This window comes from Delphinus delphis, chromosome 15, assembly GCF_949987515.2.
Source record: "Delphinus delphis chromosome 15, mDelDel1.2, whole genome shotgun sequence".
Taxonomy (NCBI): Eukaryota; Metazoa; Chordata; class Mammalia; order Artiodactyla; family Delphinidae; genus Delphinus; species Delphinus delphis.
In genome coordinates this window covers 27,841,746-27,862,212 of record NC_082697.1, presented here as the reverse complement: position 1 = coordinate 27,862,212, position 20,467 = coordinate 27,841,746, and the positions used below count along the sequence as shown (strand labels likewise).

Below are 20,467 nucleotides of genomic sequence, written 5' to 3'. Positions count from 1 at the left end.
AAAGTTAAATTTTTTCAAAATTTAAAAGGCACCAAAAAGTGCGCTATTCAAAAATCCCCTCCCACCTCAGCACACAGCCCCCTAGTTCTCCTTCCCGGAGACAACCCATCTAAATTCCTTTTTAAAACAATTAACCTTAATTTGATCCCCCCCATGACAAAAATCATAAACATTCAAAGCAAAAACTAACTTCAAAAGAAAACAAAACAAAACCCCACCACCTTGAAACAGACACAAAAGTACAAACCAAAACCCCACCCACAATCCCACCATCCGGATTTCCAGCGTTTTAGGATATGCCCTCCCAGACTGTTTTCAGTGCATATTCACTTTTCAAAAAATGAAGACAAAACACAAGATGGTTATCACGATATTGATTTTTCAATGTCTTGCCGGAACACTTCCTCATGGCTTCTTCCTTAATGACGTTGCCAGCTTTGTGATCTTCCACAGATGCTGCCTTATTTAACCGGCCCTAGCGATGGGCATTTGGGGATTTCTAGATTTCTCTATTATAAGAAACACGGTGGGCCTTGAGACCTCACTGCCTACTTGTTTATTTTCTTGTAACAAATTCCTACAAGAGGAAATGCTGGGTCACAAGGTACAGCCTTTTTTTTTTTTTGCGGTACGCAGGCCTCTCACTGTTGTGGCCTCTCCTGTTGCGGAGCACAGGCTCCGGACGCGCAGGCTCAGCGGCCATGGCTCACAGGCCCAGCCGCTCCGCAGCATGTGGGATCTTCCCAGACCAGGGCACGAACCCGTGTCCCCTGCATCGGCAGGCGGACTCTCAAGCACTGCGCCACCAGGGAAGCCCAGGTACGGCCATTTTTTAAGACCCATCAAACTGCCCTCAGTGAGTTCAGCAGGACTGGTTGTCCAATCCAAATCCGATTTCCTCAAGGCCAAGAAGTCTTGGTTCATCACCCTCTCAACAGGAGCTGTGAGCCCCTAACCCCACCTCCACATCCAGACTACGGCCAAAGCCCTCCTCTGGAGCCTGGTGACCTAGGGGCAGGCTGAGTCAGCCGCAGGTCCTTACCTGGGCCCATCCCAGTCCTGGGTGAGTCAGCTGACCAGGGAGCAGGAACCCAGCTGGGACAAGGGCCGCCACCTTCCAGGGAGGGGACCAGACTCCATCAGCAGTGGCTAGACAAGGACGAGCAGCAGCACCTGGCCTGCAGGTAAGAGTGGGGCAAGGGGCCCCTAGAGGTGGGCACAGGGATAAGGGAGACCTGCTCTCACCTGTCTTCTTCCCTCCCTGTCCTGACCCTTCTGGGACTTCCAGGCCTTTTTCTCTCAAAGTGCTTTTCTCTGGCAGTGAAATGTGAACTGGGGCTTCCTCTTCTGAGCCCAGCCCTGGGCCAGGTTCAAGGGCTGGGTGATACTTATCCAGACATCACAAGGGCTCCAGGCTCCTCCTCACTGCCTGGGTCAGTTCTCACGGAGATGGGACCCACACTTTGCTCCTTGAAATGGGCCCCTGGAAAGCCAAAGAGCAACTCCCACAGGGAACTGAGTGGGGGCCTCAGTTTCTGTCACTTACTTCTCTGCCTGAAGCTGTTTCCATTAACAAGCTCCCTACCACGGCAAGGAGAACCTGCTGGGGGAACTGGGCCAGTGGCCTGATCTGAACACTGGTTTCCTCCTGCGGGAACTCCCATGCAATCAGGGGAACTGAATGAGGCAATGGATATAAAGGGCTGGAACATGCCCTCCACACAGCAAGCCTCAGAAAATGCTGCTTAAGATGGGGCTGCCGTGTGCTGGGCCAGCACTGCACTGGCTGCTGTACATACGGTGGCCCCAACTACTAACAACTGCACCACCATCACTTCTCGCCTGGGCTCGCTGTCCACCCGTGCCCCCTAATCTATCCTCCAGATGAAAGTCAGACCATGTCACTCTGCTGCTCAGAACTCTCCAGGGGCTCCCATCTCATCAGAGTAAATGCCAAGCCCTCGGCATGACCCACTAGACAGGACCTAGTACCTCTCACTACCTCTCCAGTCTCCTCTCCTACTACTTCCCTTATGAACTGACTTCAGTCTCACTGGTCAGATGTTCCCTAAACAGAGGGCAGTGCCTTGCCCTCAGCCTCAATGCTTCTCCCTCCCCACTTAGGCTTTTACTCAAAAGCCACCTGTCACCCCACCCACCCACCCGCTGGCAGTGAGGCTCTTCCGCACCTCCAGGCTCTACCCTCCACTCTGCTTTATCTTTCTTCCCATCTCTTCCCACCACCTAACGTGACATAAGCACTTATTTAATCCAGCTAGAAAGTGACACTCAAGGACAGATTTTTCTTTTGTTCCCTGCCTTATTACTGGTACTTAGAACAGTACTGGGACTTAGGTGCCCAGTAAATGTACTGAATGAACAACAGCTAACGATTACTGCATGCCCTTTATGTACTAGTGCTTTCTGTACGTATCTCTTTTATTTAAGAATCTTTTAATTAATCTCCACAATAACTCTGTGATGCAAGTATTGTTACCCATATTGCAAAGGAATGAATGACATGCCGAAGGGACTTGTCCATGCTTGCTCTCCCAAGTCAGAGGCAGCAGTCTGAACCCATCCTGCCTGCCTCCAAGGTCCTGGGCTTCACTCTGCCTCTCCTGCGCCTGGGTTCAGGAGTGTCCGCACTCCTTGAAGAAGTCCACAGCTTTTCTCCAGCAGGTAGTACAGCCTGAGAGAAGGAGGGGAGTATATGCTGGTGGCTTAGCAACAGCCTCTTCCTTTCCAACTCACCACGTCCCTGGGCTAATTTGGCCTTCCAGGAGCTGTTCCTCTGACACTCTAACCCACGCTTCCCTCCCGCACGCTGTCTTCTGAAGGATGGATGAGTTGTCCACGGGAACAAGTGGGCGTCCCATAGTTTCAGCTCTTTGGAACAAAGTGTTCCAAAGGAGTGTTCTCATTCCGAAGTCCAAAGATGGGGGCTGGCGACCCTTTTTCAGCCCTGCTGGTCTCTGAGGACCTGATTGCTGCTTTGTTGTGGGAGTTGTTATTGCTCAGAATACAGCAGCTCAGGGATGGAAATCCTGGAAAATGCAGTGGGAGAGGAAAATTTCTCTGGGTGAGATAGGTTAGATGGGTTCCTTTCTTTTCAGAGGAGCCAGTTAATTTCGGGAAGTCATCAGCACCGAACTGAGCAAACTCTTCCACTGTCAGACCGCAGGAGCCAGCCTTTCAATCTACCTCATCAGGGCACTGTTTTCACTTCCCTTCTAGGCCAGGGTTTTTCTTCAAAGGACTTTTTGGGGCTTTCTCTTCCCCTTGGGTCTGCTTTTCTACTTCTTTAAGGAACAGTAACTGGATGCCTGCTGTGTAGCAGGCAGTGGGCACAGCACTGGGGCTTCAGAAATGAGCGACATTCCTGACCAAAGAGGGCGACAGGCAAACAAATACAGCTCAGTGGAAATCCAACCCAGGAAATGCAGAAGATCTTGCTCACAGTGGGTGCTTAATGAACAGTAGTGGAATGAATGATGAATAGGCAAATATGAGATTCTGTGGTCTAGAGGAGGGAGGCTTGCCTAACGCTGTGTTTGGTTTTGGGGATTTGGGGGGAAAAGAAGAGGGGTTCACCAGATGAACAAGGTGGTGGTGGCTGGGGGGAGGTGTGAATGGCATTCAAGACAAAGGGAACAGCACCTGTAGAAGCACAGAGGCATGAACTAGCAGGGTGAGTTCGGAATTAATGAAATGCAGGGTGAGTGTGCAAGAGTGAGGAGGTCACCAGGAGTCAGTGGAGAAGGTACCAGGAGTCACATCATAGAGACTGGAATATCAAGTTGAAGTCTCATATTTTCTCCTGAGGGCAAGAGCTGGGTATGGCTGGAGAGCAGGAGCTGAGGATAACTCCCAGATTTCTGGCTCAGACCGTGAGGTGCATTTGGTGGTGTCACTGTAGAGGGGCAGCAAAGCTGGGGAAAAATGAATTCAATTTGAATAAACTGCAGGAGGTAGTAAAGATCTGGAAGGCAGCTGGACTCTTGAGCCTGGGCCTCCCTATCCCTGGAGTAACATACTGCACTCTCACCCTGCTGAACCTCCATCCTTCACGGTCCACTAGGCGTCTCCTACCTTCCTCCAGGCCTTCCTCGTTGCCCTAGACTTTTATCCTGCACCCCGCAAACCCAACTGCCTCAATCTCTAAAAATGTGCAGTGGGTCCATTGTTGCTGTGGAAAGTGATCTGCCTGGCCGAGCCCAAGACCTCTACCCTGGGGGGCAGGCACTCAGTCATTCTTGGGTGGGATTCCAGAGTAAATCTTCGTGGAGTGGGGCGGGGCACGTGCAGCTCAGCACTAGGACTGGAAGTCAGGGCCGGGCAAGAAACCTGGGATGGTGGGAAGGACGGTGAAGTCACAACGGTAGGGCATACTCGGGGATCCGAGGAGCTTCCGAAATCCTAGGGAGCGAGGGAGCTTCCTCTTCATTCTGAGCAACAGGCAGCCCGGAGCGCAGGCGTGTCAACTTTGCCCTCCTCCCTCCCACAGCTGCCTTAGAACGGAATCTTATCAGCCAGCAGGGGGCGGCTCAACCGCACCCTCGCCCCTTCGGGAAGCCGTTAATGGACCAGTGGTCGGGGGCGTGGGGAGGCGAAGGGACACTCGCCCCTTTAAAGCGCGATTTGATCCGCGTAGACTCCAGGCGCGTAAAGAGCGGACGCAGACCCTGACCGAGACTTCCCATCTCTTACTCTGCTGCTTTACCTGTTTGTGTGTGTGTGTGTGCGTGTAGGCGCCAGCCACGAGCGCCTGGAAAAAGCAAGAAGCCGGGTGAGTTTAGCCGGCCAGCAACCCGCGGGGCAAGGAGACCGCCATTTGCCACCCCGCAATCGCAGGATACCCTGGGAAGCGCCCGTAGCCACGCGCAGCCCTGTGTGCATGCGCCCTAGCGATCCCAGCGCGTTCTAGTGGCTTGGCGGGGTTTCTGCGCAGGCGCTGTAACCCATAGCAACCAGGGGAGGTCGCCTCAGGCGGAGTTTGGAGCTACCGGAGCGTCAGGGTGGGGAGTCGTTTGAAGAGCTCTGATCCCAGATCGTTGGCCAGATTGGGAAACTGAGGCCTGGGGTGAAGAACAGGCCCTAGGAACCGTTGGGGCTTTCTCCAGTGCCCGAGTGCTCGGAGTTTTGTGCCTGGCTGCATTCAAAAAGCGGGAAATTGAGGCTGAGGGAGGGGGCGGGTTCGTCTTGAGTGGTGGTTCAGTGTCCCCCCACCCCGGGTTAAAAAAAAATAAACGTGATGCCCTGTCTGTACTATAAAGTAGAAATGAGAGCAATGAAAGTAATTTATAATAAACGAATATGCCCTTCACTATGTGAAAGCTCAGACTGGATGACACCTGGTCACGTCTGTACCTAACTTAAAATGAGTAAGTTTGGATTTAATAGATAGTATTCAACTAAATTTTGCCAAAGTTTACATTCATCATCTTTTGTTTGTTTGGCTGTGTGGGGTATTAGTTCCCCGACCAGGGATGGAACCTTCTTCCCCTGGGTTGGAAGGCGGATTCTTTACCACTGGACCACCAGGGAAGTCTCTGTATGTGGCATCTTGAGTCGAAGGTTAAATGTATTTGTATACAGGCGTGCCATCACTGTGACAGCTACAAACGCAGGCACACATGGGTGGTTCTGGTGACTCACCTGAGCTCAAAAGGATTGACAGTGATTTTCCACAATGGTGAACAAAACAATAACTTCCTCGGTTAAGCTGGTGTATACATTTCTGGATAATATATTGTATATTAAAACCAGGGAAAGTTTCATTGTATTTGTATATAAAACAGGTTATAAACAGGTTTTTTGCCTTCATGAAGGTTTGGCAGGGTATTGGAAAGTTGTGCAGGACAGCTTTGTTGGGGTGAGCTGTTCTGTGTATTACAGGAGGTCTGGGTCTCTACTCCCTGCTTCCTAAATGCTAGTAGTGTCCCCTCAGTCATGTGACACCCAAAAATGCCCCCACAAATTTCCAATCTGTTCCTTGGAAAACCACTGATTTATTCAGTCGAATAGCAATTTTTGCCGGCATCCATGTGCTGGGTGCTGCTTTGGTGGGGAGGCATAGGGTGGTGAACAGGACACAGTCCCCACCCTTCCGAGTTGGGGCGCGGTATGAGGAAATACCCAGATAGTAATCATACAATATAATAAATAACTTGACAGTAGGGGCGGTACAAGTCAGTTTGGGAACACATGAAGACCCGGCCAACTAGCAGGGGGTCCCATGGTCTGAAAAAGCCAACCAGAGAAGAAACATTTGAGCTGAGCCTTGAAAGAGCACCGTGCAGAGAAGGGTGGTGTGCCAAGCAGAGGGATCAGCATGACTGAAACAGATCCAGTGTTGCTAGCACGCAGTGGACACTCCAGTGTTGTGAATGAGTAGATGGATGACTTAATGAGACACGCATATTTGCTGGCAGGGAGCCATTCCCCACTATATCATGAACCGCTAAACCTGCCTCTTGATTCCACCCAGAGCCCAAACCTTAGTTGAGACCCAGAGTAGGTGGCAATGGTGAAAGGGTCCCAGACACAGAGGAAGGGTTGTGTGGTCTTAGCCTGGGAGTGATTTCCAAGAAGTAGATCTCTGATTCTGCTCTCCCAGAGGGCAGCTGCTAAAAATATAACCGGCTCTGCTGCTTTAGTGTTTGAAAAAGCAGGGCAGGGGTGCCTCATTTTCACACCTGTCATTCATGTGTGATCCTGGTAGCAGGGCATGTTTTTGGCAGATGGTACCTCCTGAGGACTGTCCCGAGATAAAAGTTTCCCAGAGTGTGTGCACAGTGGAGAAGACCACAGACGAAGTGGTCTCTTCCCCCAGCTGATTTAAAGGAGGTCAGGGCCAGTCTCTCTCACCCCCTAGGACAATCCCTGTCCTCTTGAGATGATCATTCCTGCCCCAAAGGCTAAGGCAAAGATCTGCAGCTGCCTGCCTGCAGGAGCCAAGCAGGCAGCGCAAGTCAGCTGGATGGGCACTTCGGGAAGCAAGGAGGTGCGTGCAGCCCATGTTATGGCAGGCTGCGACTTGGGCCTGGCTGACTGTTGCCGTGTATGATTCCTGCTCTTGCATTGCCAAATAGTGTGATTTTTCTTTTCTGTACAAGTTAGAAGTGAAGAATTTTATATCTCCAGATTTTAAAATGTTGGCACTAATTCAAATGAAGACAAAAAAACAAGTCTGCGAGAGGCGAACAAAACCTGTTTGGGACCTCTCATCCTTGTTTCCATCCTAGGAAGGTGCATGTCCATAGGACATCAGAGCTTTACTTTACAAGGAGAAAAGTGGAAGCCCAGGCAGAATGCATTGCTTCTGGAAATATTATTGCGTTGGTGTCCGTGCTAGGGGCTAGGAGTTCCATAGCAAATTAGAAGGTCCAGTTCCTGCCCTTCTGGAACTCCCAATAGGTAGACAAAGAGGCAACTACGGGAGTAGTGAGTGATCAACAGAGTAGGAACATGAGTTGGATGAGGAGGGGGCTTTGGGGGCGGGGGGAGCACAAATCAAGGCAAGCTTCCGAAGCGAAGAGCCCTCTGGTCTGGGACTTGAAAATAACTGGGAGTTAGCTAGGTAGGGAGTGGAGGGGGTAGAAACGTATTCCAAATAGAGGGAACAATAATACATGCAAAGGCCTGGGGACATGAGAAAATTCGATTAATTCGAGGATCTGAAAGCAGCTCATTATGGCTGAAGCTGAGGGTGGGGGTTGGGAGAAGGATGTGTGGAAAGAAAGAAAGCAGGAGAGGGCTTCCCGGGTGGCACAGTGGTTGAGAATCTGCCTGCTAATGCAGGGGACACGGGTTCGAGCCCTGGTCTGGAAGGATCCCACATGCCGCAACATGAGCAACTAGGCCCGTGAGCCACAACTACTGAGCCTGCGCGTCTGGAGCCTGTGCTCCGCAACAAGAGGCCGCCATAGTGAGGCCCGCGCACCGCGAAGAAGAGTGGCCCCCGCTTCCCACAACTAGAGAAAGCCCTCGCACAGAAACGAAGACCCAACACAGCAAAAATAAATAAATTAAACTCTGACCCCCAACATCTTCTTTAAAAAAGAAACCAAAAAAGAAAGCAGGAGAATTAGGCAGGGGGGTGCAAGCAAACGTCTATAGGGTCTCAGTGCCAGTGAGTAAAGCGGTCTTGATGTAAGAGACAGCAGAGGCTGGTGGGGTCTGGGACGCCCGGGAGCCAGCTGCGACTCAGCTGTAGCCACTCAGCAGCGGTCCAGGGTTGCCAGAATGTCGTGTTTTTCAGGAGCAATGTGAAGTTAGATTATTAAAAGCAGCGACTTGGACTTCCCTGGTGGAGCAGTGGTTGGGAATCTGCCTGCCAATGCAGGGGACATGGGTTCGAGCCCTGGTCCAGGAAGATCCCACAGGCCTCGAAGCAACTAAGCCCGTGCACCACAACTACTGAGCCTGCGCTCTAGAGCCCCTGAGCCACAACTACGGAGCCCGCGTGCCTAGAGCCCGTGCTCTGCAACAAGAGAAGCCACCACAATGAGAAGCCTGCGCACCACAATGAAAAGTAGGCCCCACTCGCCGCAACTAGAGAAAGCCCACGTGCAGCAATGAAGGCCCAACACAGCCAAAAATAAAATTAATTAATTAAAAAAAAAAGCAGTGTCTTGAGTTATGCATTTGGGGGCTAGTTTGAATGTATAAAGCACTTGGCAACAGATTTTTTTTTTAAACATCTTTATTGGAGTATAATTGCTTTACAATGTTTGCATCTGGCCTTTGAGCCACCAGTTCCAATCTTTGGAGGAATCGTAAAGGGAATGTGGGCTTGATTCTGAGAGTGTGGAGCCACTGGGGGTTTTCAGCAGGGCGTGACATTCCAGGCTCATGCAGAAAGGGCCTGGCGGCTGGAGAACAACAATAGAGGAGCTAGGACTCATTGGAGATATTGTGGTACCTGCAGAAGGGCGGGGAGATGGTGGAGGTCTGCAGACAGCACGGGGATTAGGGATGGGATGTGGGAGAGATGGGATTTGACGGCAGTTTAGGAGGGATGGGGGAGGTCGTTGGGGAGTGTTAAGGTTGATACAAGGGTCAAGGCAGCAGGTACAGAGGAAGGATGAGGAACAGGGATGGATGAAGATGATCTTAGCCCCTGTGGGTCACTCAGGGGAGATGCCCAGAGGATCTGGACCTGGTCCAGAGAATGTGGGCCCAGTGGGGTGAATAGGACACCTTTGACCCCAAGGAACTGCAGTTCAGGTGGGAAGACAGACTGAGGACGATTGAAGAGTCCAGGGCCGGAGGCTGGCCCAGAGTCTCTTCTGAGGGCAGGGCCCTTGGGAGCAGCAGTGACCTCATTGTCTGAGAAGCCAGGGTGGGAGGGCGGGGCAGAGACATCCAGCTAGTGACGACTGGCCCAACAAAGGCCCGGAGACGTGACAGAGACAATGTGTTAGTGGGTAAACGGAAAAGAATCCAGAAAGACAAACTGTTCCTTCCTCACATTTCAACTAGGAAGGAAATAAAGCATTTCTGTGAGGTAATTTCTCTGAATTTCTTTTGGTACCTTGCTCCGAGGTCCCTGGTTCTCCTCTGGACAGGTAGAAGGCGTTCAGTAAATGTTTGTCGTGCTTTCCCCCATTTCCTTCTCCCTCTGGAGCAATGCTCTACTGAGTGTATAAATTCTGCTACAGTCTGTGTGCATGCTTTTAAGAGTTGCCTTTGGTCTTACCTCATTGTGGTCAAGATCAAGAGTCACCAGTGAGACCGGAAGTGGCTGGTATGCAGCAGGAGCTCAAATGCCCAGAGATGGAGAGGCCTGTGGGGGCTGGGGAGGACTACTAAAGCGCCTGCTGCCTTTCTGTTGTAATATTAAGTCCCCGCCCACTTGACGCTGGACTGAACCCTGTGTAGCTGTGGGATGATGCTGTGCAAACCCCTGACGGTGGCCGGGTATACAGCAGGTACTCACTACCCACCAGCTGGACTGGATCTAGGTCTTGAGTGATCAGACCTCATAAGCCTGTCTGACCTTTGAAACAGGACAGGGAAGGACGTGGCCCCCAATCCTGCTTTGCCTGGTCAGCATGTGCTAGGTGACCCCGGGTCTCAGGTTCTAAAGCCCAGAGTCAGCTGAACATGGTGGGATGGGATTTTTGCGGGGTTGAGAGCACAGGCTTGGGAACCAAACAGACTTTGGGTCAAATCCCAGCTCCCCCAGCTCTAAAACGGGGATAATAATACCTTTGTGACATCTTTCTCGTCCTGAGAGCACTGAGTGGCACACGTCCGTGCCTCCTCTCAGCCCTCAGCCCTCCTCACCCTCTGTACCCTGCAGCGTGTTCCAAACAGCAGCCATGTCCACCCTGTACCCATCTCTGGAGGACCTGAAGGTGGACCAAGCCATGCAGGTAAAGTGCCAGGCTACCAGCCTGGGGTCCCCTGACGGGGCCTTCTGGATAGCGCCAGGGTAGCTAAGGGAGGCTTGTCTTGGGTCAAGTGCTGGGGACCCCTGGGAGTTCCTGACTGGCCCCAGGGCATGCAGGTCCCCACTGCAGGGCCTGCTGGGCAGAGCCGGTGTCCAGAGGCCAAGGCAATGGAATTACAGCAGGTGGAGAAGACCAAGCAGCTGCAGACCGGCCGTCTGGTGCCTGCTCTATCCCAGTGCTTCCTGCATCCGGGTTCGTGTAGAACCCATGCTCTAGGACAAGCTTCCAGAGTAAACCCCGTGGTCGTGGCGCTTGGCCTACTCGGCCCCCAGAAGCCCTTTTCTCCTTCCGTCCCACGTGAGGTCCTAGTGGGTTCTGAGAACTGGGGGCTTTTCGACTGAAAATCTGCCTTGGCTGCCTCAGGTAGTAAACGAGTTGTGACATTTGGTGGGTCGCGGGCCCCTGGGAGAACCTCCTTCCAGAAGCGTGGACATCTGCAGACGCCATATTTACTCCAAGGGTCATGGACACCCCCCCTCAGGCCGCCAGCATACCTAATGTCCTGAGCCCCAGCCTCAGGGAGCCCCAGGCCTCAAGGGCTCTGGGGCTCATGGCCACAGCTGACTGGCACTCCCCATCCATCCCCAGGCCGAGGCCAGAGCCGTACCCAGGATGCCCGCCCTGCCGGGGCAGGGAACAGACTCCCAGCCTTCAGGTGAGTGAGTGGGCTGGGGTTCTCCGGGCTGAGAGTGACCTCTGCTGGACATTTCCGAGAGCCTGCGTCCTTCCTGCCGCTGAGCCGTGGGCACTATGCAGGTTGACCCTCCCTAGAACCCCCCCTTTGAGGGGGACACTGAGAAACCTGCAGCTTTGTGAGGGCACTGACTGCCCTGACTTGGGGCCACCAAGGAAGGCTGCATGTGGAGACCAGGATATGTGTGGTGGCCCTGGAGCTGCTCGTGGCCGTCTTGATTCAGGCCCTGTGGTAGCAAACTTGAACTCAGGCCCAGCTCTTCTCCTCCTTACCATGCAGTTCCCCAGAGCTGCCCTCGGGTCTGGCCGGTGCCAAATAAAATCAGTTAAATTGAACACCAAAGTGATACATGAGGTACTCAGCATCCCAGGCTGCTCCTGGAGAAAGCAGACCGTCTGAGGGGAGGACCCACAGTGCCAGCGAGCGTTCCTGGGAGTGAAGAGCCAACTCAGGGGTATACTGCATTCTTGGGAGTAAACAGCATCCCCAGGCCCTGTTTCTTAATAAAAATGAGTGACCACCTGGGAGCCAGGCAGGTGTGGCTAATCTCAGGTCCGGAGTAACACCTTTCTTCTTCCTTCCTTCCCTTCCCATCAGTTTTGTACCCAAACCTGGCGGAATTGGAAGGTTATATTGGTCTTTCGTTCTCCAGCCACGAAGTCCAGCAGAACCTGCCTCAGATTCCAGAAGGTGCCAGGGTAGGTATTTGTCTCTTGCCTGATGTGGGCCCTCCTTCTTGGTCTTACCATTTAAACAGACTTGAATCTCCTCTTTCCCCAGCGTTGCTGCGCCTCTGTTTTTTTTTTTTTTTTTTTTGCGGTACGCGGGCCTCTCACTGTTGTGGCCTCTCCCGTTGTGGAGCACAGGCTCCGGACGCGCAGGCTCAGCGGCCATGGCTCACGGGCCCACCCGCTCCGCGGCACGTGGGATCTTCCGAGACCGCGGCATGAACCCACGTCCCCTGCATCGGCAGGCGGACTCTCAACCACTGCGCCACCAGAGAAACCCCTGCGCCTCTGTTTTTTGATGGCACTTCGTATTTTCAGCCTTCATTAAAAGTGCTGTGGGGTTTCGTGGTTTCCTGCGGGCCTTGGGGCTGAAGGGCCACTGCCTGCCCTTTGACCTCTGACCTGCTGGCCTGAGCCTGCTGGAGGAGAAGGGAGGACATTAAACCTGGCCTGAGCCTGGGTGCTTCTACTGAAGGGCTGCCTGTGACTTGACAGCAGCTGCATGGTTAGGCAGAGCCCGGTGGGAAGGGGCTTGTCATCCAGCCCCACTCCCCAAATTAAACAATAATGCTTGATTCCTGCTCCGCATGGCTTCAGGGAGCAAAGGAAATCATAACATTGAAATATTCACTCCTGAAAATGTATTCACCTATAGAATCAGTCCCAAACCCTCTCCCAATCAGCTCCAGCCTCACCGCGGACCATCTGTCAGCTGTCCTTGTCTGCCAGCCCCTCCCTGGTCCAGTGCAAATCGATTGCACAGTGCAAATGCAAATCTTACTAAGGCCGCAGGATTTCATGAAATTGATGGAAATGAGGATGAGAACTGCTACACTGACAAATGAGGATTTCATAGGAAAAATCAGAAAGGATGAGGACATGTGGGACCCTGAGAAAAACTGGTGACACCCTGGGGTGTTTCTCCAAAATGACCCTCTTGACAGTCATGTAGGGAAGTACACACATGAAGCAAAGTAGGTCATGTTGCAGATACTCCAATTTTAATCCATCGATTTAATCCCTCTTTGGCCCAATAATTAGGACAACCTAAATTTTGATAAAAAATGACAGATAGGGCTTCCCTGGTGGCGCAGTGGTTGAGAGTCCACCTGCCGATGCAGGGGACACGGGTTCGTGCCCCAGTCCGGGAAGATCCCACATGCCGTGGAGCGGCTAGGCCCGTGAGCCATGGCCACTGAGCCTGTGTGTCCGGAGCCTGTGCTCCGTGATGGGAGAGGCCACAACAGTGAGAGGCCCACGTACCGCAAAAAAAAAAAAGACAGATAATGCATTTTTATAATTAAAAATTTTTAGTTATTTTATTTCATTTTAACTTTTTATTTTTAAGTAATCATAAATTCATAGGAAGTTGAGAAGATAGAGAAGTCCTTTGTGCTCTTCACTCAGTTTTCCCAGTGGTTCCGTTTTATGTAACTACACTATAACGTCAAAACCAGGCATTTTATATTGGTACAATGTGTGTCTGTTGTTCAATGTCATTTTATCACCTGTAACCACCAGCGCAATCAAGATAGAGAACTATGTTATCACCACAAAGGTATCTCTAGTGTTGCCCCTTCACAATCGTTCCCAGCCTCCCTCTCACCATCCGCAGCCCCTTGGCAACCACTAGCGTGTTTTTGTCCCTATAATTTTGCCATTTCAGAAGGTTATGTAAGTGGAATCACGCGGTGTGTGACTTTTTCAGATGGACTCTTTCCACTCAGCATCATGCCCTGGAGATCCTTCGAGGCTGTTGCCTGTATCAACAGTTCATTCCTTTTTATCGCTGGGTTGTGTTCCATGGTGTGTCTCTACCCCCAGTTTGTTTAACCTCTTGAGGGACATTTTAGTTGTTTCCAGTTTTTGTCTATTATAAACTAAGCTATTATGGATGTGTACAGATTTTTGTACGGATATAAGTTTTTGTTTCTCTGGGATAAATGCCCAGGAGTGCAATTCCTAGGTAGTGTTATAACTGTATGGTTAATTCTTTAAAAAAGGAAGTGCCAAGCTATTTCCAGAATGGCTGTGCTATTTTATTTTCCTGCCAGCAATGCATGAGTGTTTTCAGTTTCTTCACATCCTTGCCAGCATTTGGTATTATCACTGTTTTAAATTTTAATCATTATGGTAGGTGTGTAGCATCGACTTATCATTGTCTTAATTTGCATTTCCCTAACGCTAGTGATGCTGAACATCTTTTCATGTGCTCAGTTACCAGCTGTATATTCTTTTCGGTAAAATGTTTCTTCATATTTTTTGCTCATTTTCTAAATGGATTGTATTTTTAAGTCAACTTTTGAGACTTTATTCTAGAGTCCTTTGTCAGATATTTGATTTGTAAATATTTTCTCCCACTGTGTATCTTCTCCTTTCATCGTATTAAAAGGGTTTCTTGCAGAGCAAAAAGTCTTTAATTATGATGAGGTCCAATTTATTGATTTTTTTCTTTTGTGGTATATGCTTTAGTGTCCTATGAAATTTCACTGAGCCCTAGGTCCTAAAGATTTTCCCTTTTACTTCTAAAACTGCTATAGTTTTATGTTTAAATTTATGGTTGAATTTGAGTTAATTTTTGTATAACCTGTGGAGTCTGTGCTCACATTTTGCCCACGGATGTTCAGTTGCTCCCTCACCATTTGTTGAAAAGACTCTTCTTTCTCCAGTGAATTGCTCTTGCACCTCTGTTAAGAAGCAGTTGCCCCTCCTTGTGTGAGGCTATTTCTGGATTCTCTCTTCTGCTCCATGATCCATGTGTCTGTCGCTCCCCAATACAACACTGTCTTAATTACTGTAGCGATATAATAAATCTGGAAATTTGGTAGAGTCATTAATCCTGTTTTATTCTTTTTATCAAAGAAGTTTTAGCTATTCTAGTTCCTTTGTCTTTTCATATAAAGTTTAGACTAACCTTGCATGTATCTACAAAACATCTTGTAGAGATTGTGATAATAATTGCATTAAATCTGTACATCAATCTGGCGACAGTTGACAGCTTTACTATGTTTTCCCAATTCATGAATACAGAATATCTCTCTATTTATTTAGATCTTCTTTGATATCTTTTATCAGTGTTTTTTTCATTTCCAGCATACAATTCCTGCATATGTTTTATTAGATTTATACCTATTTCTTTTTTTTTTGAGTGATTGTAAGTGGTATTGTATTTTTAATTTTAGCTTCCACATGTTCATTGTTAGTATTTAGAAGTACAATTGATTTTTTTGTATATGTTGGTCTTGTATCCTGTGACCTTGTTGAACTCACTTATGAGTTCTAGGAGTTTACTTGTAGATTCCTTGGAATTTTCTAGTGAAGTATCATCTCATCTGCAAATAGTGACCATTTTATGTCTTCTTTTCCAATCTATATGCCTTTTTTTCCTTTTCTTGCCTTATTGCTCTGGCTAGTTTTTCCATTACTGTATTTAATAGTAGTGGTGAGAGTGGACATCCTGACCTTGTTCCAGAACTTAGGGGGGAAAGCACTCACTCATTTTGGTACTTTTACCTTAATTTTTTTCAAGGCAGAGATCAACTTGAGCCCATTTCCCCCCATCGTTCACTATTTTCTGTGGAACTTTTATTTTTAAGTGGATTTTAAAGGGCTCTTCTCCTGACCCCAGTTTGCCTTGGAAAACGAGGACTCCTTTCCTATTTACCTGTCTGTCCTCTCTTCTCTCCCTACTTTCCCGGCTGCTTTTCAGGGGTGTGGACTTTGACGCCCCCTAGTGGCGTCATTGAGCCATGTTCCCTCTCGCCCGCACGCGGGAAAGTGTGCGAGCTGGGGTGGACTACGACCCAAGGTCCACTCCATTCTCCTTACCCCATCCCTGCTCCCACCCCGGGGACTCTTGTGGCACGAGGCCCCAGGCGCTGGCTGACCGCCTGCTCTTCTGATGTCTGCAGGCAGCGGTCTCGGGCCCTTCACCGGACCAGGTGGTGGCGCCGGTGTCCGGGAACAGCTTGGGCGTGCTGCCTGGGGAGGTCAAGCCCGGGGTGCGCGAGATCCACCTGTGCAAGGACGAGCGCGGCAAGACGGGGCTGCGGCTGCGGGCCATCGACAAGGTGGGACTGGGGGTCGCGGGGGAGAGGAAGGGCCCCGCGGAGGGCGGAGGGCGAGCCCGCGTGCTGGACAGCGCCTGCCCCCGCCCGAGTTGCCCGCCCTCCGCGCGCCTCCGGGGTTCTGGCCGCCTCGTCCACCAGCGAGAGAGGAGGCAGAGCGGGGAGCCCCATCCACAGTAAGGAAGGGGCTGCGCGGGCTGGGAGCCGAGGCCCACCTGACCCCTAGGCCAGGCTCTTTCTCTCAAGCCCCTCCTACAAGGCCCGAGGGCTGGCTCCGGGTTGCGCCAGGGATCCTCTACCTGCCCCTCCGTGGGCTCCTTGCCTCCTTGCCCCCCAGTCAAAGGGATCTGGCTTCTGGGCGGCTGTCTGCAGACAGTGGAAGCCGGGGGCCCTGGATGCCAGTGTGAGAGGCCTTGTAGTCCAGTGGTTGGGGGTGCAGCCTCCAGTTGGGGTTGAATTCCTGACTCTGTTGCTTCCTAGCTGTGTGGCCTGGAGTGTTTCCTCGCCAGGAAAATGGGGTTGCCCTTGTCTGCTGCGCAGAGCTGCAGTCCCAGTGCCCTACAGGCTCTGGGAGGATCGGGAGGCAAACAGCAGCTTGGAGGAGGGAGCTGGGCTCATGGTGGGCCGGGAGAGCTGACTGTGGGGACCGCCTCCCCCAGGGGCTCTTTGTGCAGCTGGTCCAGGCCAACACCCCCGCGTCCCTGGTGGGGCTGCACTTTGGGGACCAGATCCTGCAGATTGATGGGCGCAACTGTGTCGGGTGGAGCACAGACAAAGCCCACCGGGTGGTGAAGAAGGCGTCGGCTGAGAAGATTGTCATGGTTGTCCGGGACAGGTGAGTAGCTGGGTCCCAGGAGCCTCTCTGTCCACCCCCAGCCACGCCCCAGGCCCAGCTCACTGTCCGTCCCTGCCAGGCCATTCCAGCGGACCGTCACCATGCACAAGGACAGCACAGGCCACATCGGCTTCGTCATCAAGAAGGGGAAGATCATCTCTTTGGTCAAAGGGAGTTCTGCGGCCCGCAACGGGCTCCTCATCAACCACTACGTGTGCGAGGTGAACGGGCAGAACGTCATTGGGCTGAAGGTAAGCTAGGCAGAGCAGCGGCTCTGTCCCGGGATGCCAGGGGCTGGGACACGCCAGGTGGTGGGCAGGTTCGTGTCTGCGGGTGGGCTGCTGCCCCCACCCCAGCCTCAGTTCCTCATCCTAAGGCTGCTACAGGGATTCAATGTGACAAGGTACACAGAGCTTCGAGCACAGTGCATGCACAAAGTAATCGCTCAGTAAATATAAGCTATTGTTACTTACACGTGGAGGCCAGAGCTGTGACAGGGAGCCGGGGGGTGGGGGTGGGGTGGTTGATGACCTGTGTAAGGACGTAGGTGCCCAGGTGGCTCCTGGCTGCATGGACACCTCCCTACTCTGTGCGGCACTTCTGTTTGTATCCTGGATCTTGTTCAGTAATAGGAATATTTTAGAAAATTGCTCTTCAGAAGTCCATTTCTGACCTCTTTTTTTTGCCCTCCCAAGGGGGTTTGCATGGCGAGTTTTATCTTTAAATACAGAAGGAGCAAGTGGTCTAGGCCCAGTGCTGTGCCCTGGACTCGGGGGTGGGTGCCTTTGGGGAATGGACCCTGGAGGAGGATGAGTCACGCCGCTTCTGGTCCCTGGATAAGTGAGAGTGGTCTATCCCGACTTGATACCACCAGGACTGAGAGTGCTTCTTAATCCCAGCTGTGATTTAGAGGGAGGGTCCCTGCCCTGCTGCAGCCAGGGCTTTGGGGCTCACAGGTAGGGCTCCCCGGGTAGAGGTGGCGTGGGCGGTGGCATCTCACTCCACAGGTGGCAGAGTCTTTTAAGCCAGTTCTCCTCCCCTTCGCAAGGGCCATCACCATCACCATTCCTGTGGCACATCTTCCTCCCTGTGCTTGACAGTCTCCCCACCTTCCCTGGAGGCTTATCCTGCTGGCTCATGAGCACAGTGCTCAGCAAGTCCTTCCTAATGTCTGCCTGACATCCCTCCTGCTGCCTCTCTCCCCTTCCTTGGGGATCAGGCATGACGATCCAAAGGGAATCCATTGTAGCTAAAAAGCTGAGTACAGTAATACCAGCTCTGAGGGGCTGGCTCTGCTGGGTGTGAGTGGACCCACTCCTTTCAAAGCATGACAGTTCTTTGTTCTTAACTGTTCTGGAGAGCAGTCCTTCTAAGATGTGCTGCAGATTCTCTCGTCCTCACTGATGGTTCAAGGCTTCCCTATGAACTTATCAGTTATCCTACCAAACAAGGGCGTGAGGCTCTAAGGACTGGGCCTGTCCCTTTGCTGAATGGCCCCAGATAGCTATGCGTCTTGAGATCATTTATCTTCTCAAAGGTCTGTCTATTTCTACTCTGTGGCCATCACTAGTCCCACCTAGCACATCTTCTCCCATTTATCCTGGAACAGCTAAGAAAACACATACCTGGGTTAGACACCTGTGTAAAGTAAAGGTCATGGTGTCTGAGTAAGGGCCAGAGGCTCTTCCAATGGCCATAGCGTTTGTCTTTGGACCGTTTGGCACACTTTGTGTAGGTGCCTTTTGTTTCTTGTTCTCCCCATGATCTGAATGGCTTCTGCGGGCCTCTCTTTTCACTAGTCGACAAGATGTAAGAGGAAGAAGTACCACACGGGCTCAGCTCAGGCTGACAGGAGCCCAGGGAAGAGGGTGGGGGAGCCCCTGCTGTGCCCCCACTGCACGGTTATTCTCTTTGTGCTTTGGGTCCAGAACCCGAGTGTGACGGGGTCCTGGGCAACGGCATACATGTGTGCTTGGTGAGAGTCCCAGGGCTCTTTGGGGAAAGTCACGTTTGTGAGGCCCTGTTAGGTGTCAGGCCCACACAGGCCCTCGAGCTGAGGGTGGGAGGGGCACGCTCGTTTTACTGACAGGGCCTCAGGTGGGAGGCCCACGTTCTGGTTCACCTGAGGGGCAGCCCTGTCCCTGATGTCAGAATGTCAGTGGCATCCTTCAGCGGGGGCCGTGCTGACCTCTCCACAGAGGTGCCTTCAGAATTTCCCCTGGCCCCCGGGGTGACCGCTCACTCACCCCTTCTCCAGGACAAAGAAGTCACGGAGATTCTGGCCACAGCCGGGAACGTCATCAACCTGGCCATCATGCCCACTGTGATCTATGCGCACATGGTCAGAAAGTAAGGCTGGTCCCCTCCTGCCCCTCCCCCCTCAGCTCCCCACCTCCCATCCACCCAGGCTTCCTCAAGGCTCCTGCAGAGCCCAGACCAGCCCGCCCTCTGCTCTCCTGCCCTTGCCTCCCTTCACACTAGCCAGTGGCTTCTGGTGATTTGAAGGTCTTAGACTCGGTAGTGAGGGTCCACAAGGCACGCACAGGCTTTGCGGGGATGGGGGAAGGTGCTGCCAGTGTTGGCGACTGTCCTTGTTGCTGTATCTAGGTTGTCCCCAGCCCTGCTCCACCACACCATGGACCACTCCATCCCTGACATCTGAAGCCACGGGAGAGCAGCTCAGCCCTCTGACCCTCCGGCAGGAAAGGGAGAGTCCTCAGGGGACAGACTGTGGAGGCCTCTGCCTGGGGGCGGGGCTGTCTCGAGGCGGGCATGTTCTGGGTGGGGCAACATTGGATCACATGGGCCTGTCCTTTATACACACTGGCCTTCTTGGAGCCTCAGCCTCTTAACTGGGCTAAGGCAGGGGCAGGGCCCACAGGCAGTGATTCTCTGAGCCGATTTAAATGCTGGGCACGTAGGCAGGCCGACTAAACACTTCCTAAAGTTGCAGCTGGGTCCCGTTCAAACTTTTGCCTCTACCAGTAAAACGTTTCTACGGTTTGAGAGAACAAATACATTTTTTTGGGAGAATTGTTTCTTTTTCCTTTAGTTGTTCTTTGTCACAAACTGTATTTAGTTATAACCCGTCACTGTCTTTGAATAAAGATTTGATTTTACATAAAATCCCTTCCTCAAAAGTAACTGAAATTCCAGAATCTTCTGTCTCATGACATGCCAGAGCTGGTTTTCTTTTAAGCAGTGGTGAGACCAAGGCCTTTGCTACATATTGCCTCTGAGAGCAGTGACTGGGCTTTGCCACCGTCACATGCCGCCGGTCCGGGGCATGGATGACTAGAGGGGGACAGTGTGGGGCCCTGGAAGGGGGCCCTGGCTTTTGCGCACCCCCTGCTCAGCGACTGTAGCTGGCTTCCGCATCTGCAGAACGGGCATGAGGACCACTTCAAAGGTGCTGGAGAGGATGGAACACGTGCACTTACAGGGCCCCACGGGTCTGACGGGGGGCGTGGGGTGCGCCAAGTGACCCCCTGGAGGGGAGTCAGAAGCACGCAGCTCTCTGGTTCCCTCAACCTCAGGAAAGATCTGTCTGCTCAGCTTTTCCCAGGATGCGTGTTATGACTCCCACGCAGGTGGGGACAAGTGTGAGCCCCCTTCATCCCCCTCGCCCCCACCCCCAAAAGACACAATATAAAGAAAACAGGCCAAGGATCTTGTTGTGTTTT

The 20,467-nt window shown here is 51.9% G+C and overlaps 1 protein-coding gene across 4 annotated transcripts; it reads left to right on the top strand.

Moving 5' to 3' along the window:
• The first annotated feature begins 1,050 nt into the window (after positions 1-1,050).
• Positions 1,051-20,441, top strand: SDCBP2 (syndecan binding protein 2). Of its 4 annotated transcripts, none has more exons than XM_060032844.1 (9): positions 1,051-1,184; positions 10,310-10,382; positions 11,049-11,115; positions 11,752-11,852; positions 15,794-15,952; positions 16,609-16,784; positions 16,864-17,035; positions 19,042-19,133; positions 19,392-20,441. In XM_060032844.1, exons 2-9 carry the CDS (start codon positions 10,329-10,331, stop codon positions 19,444-19,446), a joined length of 876 nt encoding a protein of 291 aa, XP_059888827.1. In that variant the 5' UTR covers positions 1,051-1,184; positions 10,310-10,328; the 3' UTR covers positions 19,447-20,441. The 4 variants fall into 4 exon arrangements, with proteins under 4 accessions (XP_059888827.1, XP_059888830.1, XP_059888829.1 ...); XM_060032845.1 differs by lacking the exon at positions 1,051-1,184 and adding an exon at positions 9,465-9,511; XM_060032847.1 differs by lacking the exon at positions 19,042-19,133.
• Positions 20,442-20,467: the final 26 nt, after the last annotated feature.

Bases quoted from the DNA above. Each gene is read 5' to 3' on its own strand.
- SDCBP2 (XM_060032844.1), top strand. From the start codon at position 10,329: ATGTCCACCCTGTACCCATCTCTGGAGGACCTGAAGGTGGACCAAGCC. The intron at 15,953-16,608 runs GTGGGACTGGGG...CGCCTCCCCCAG, and splicing joins GGCTGCGGGCCATCGACAAG to GGGCTCTTTGTGCAGCTGGT. The intron at 16,785-16,863 runs GTGAGTAGCTGG...CGTCCCTGCCAG, and splicing joins GTCATGGTTGTCCGGGACAG to GCCATTCCAGCGGACCGTCA.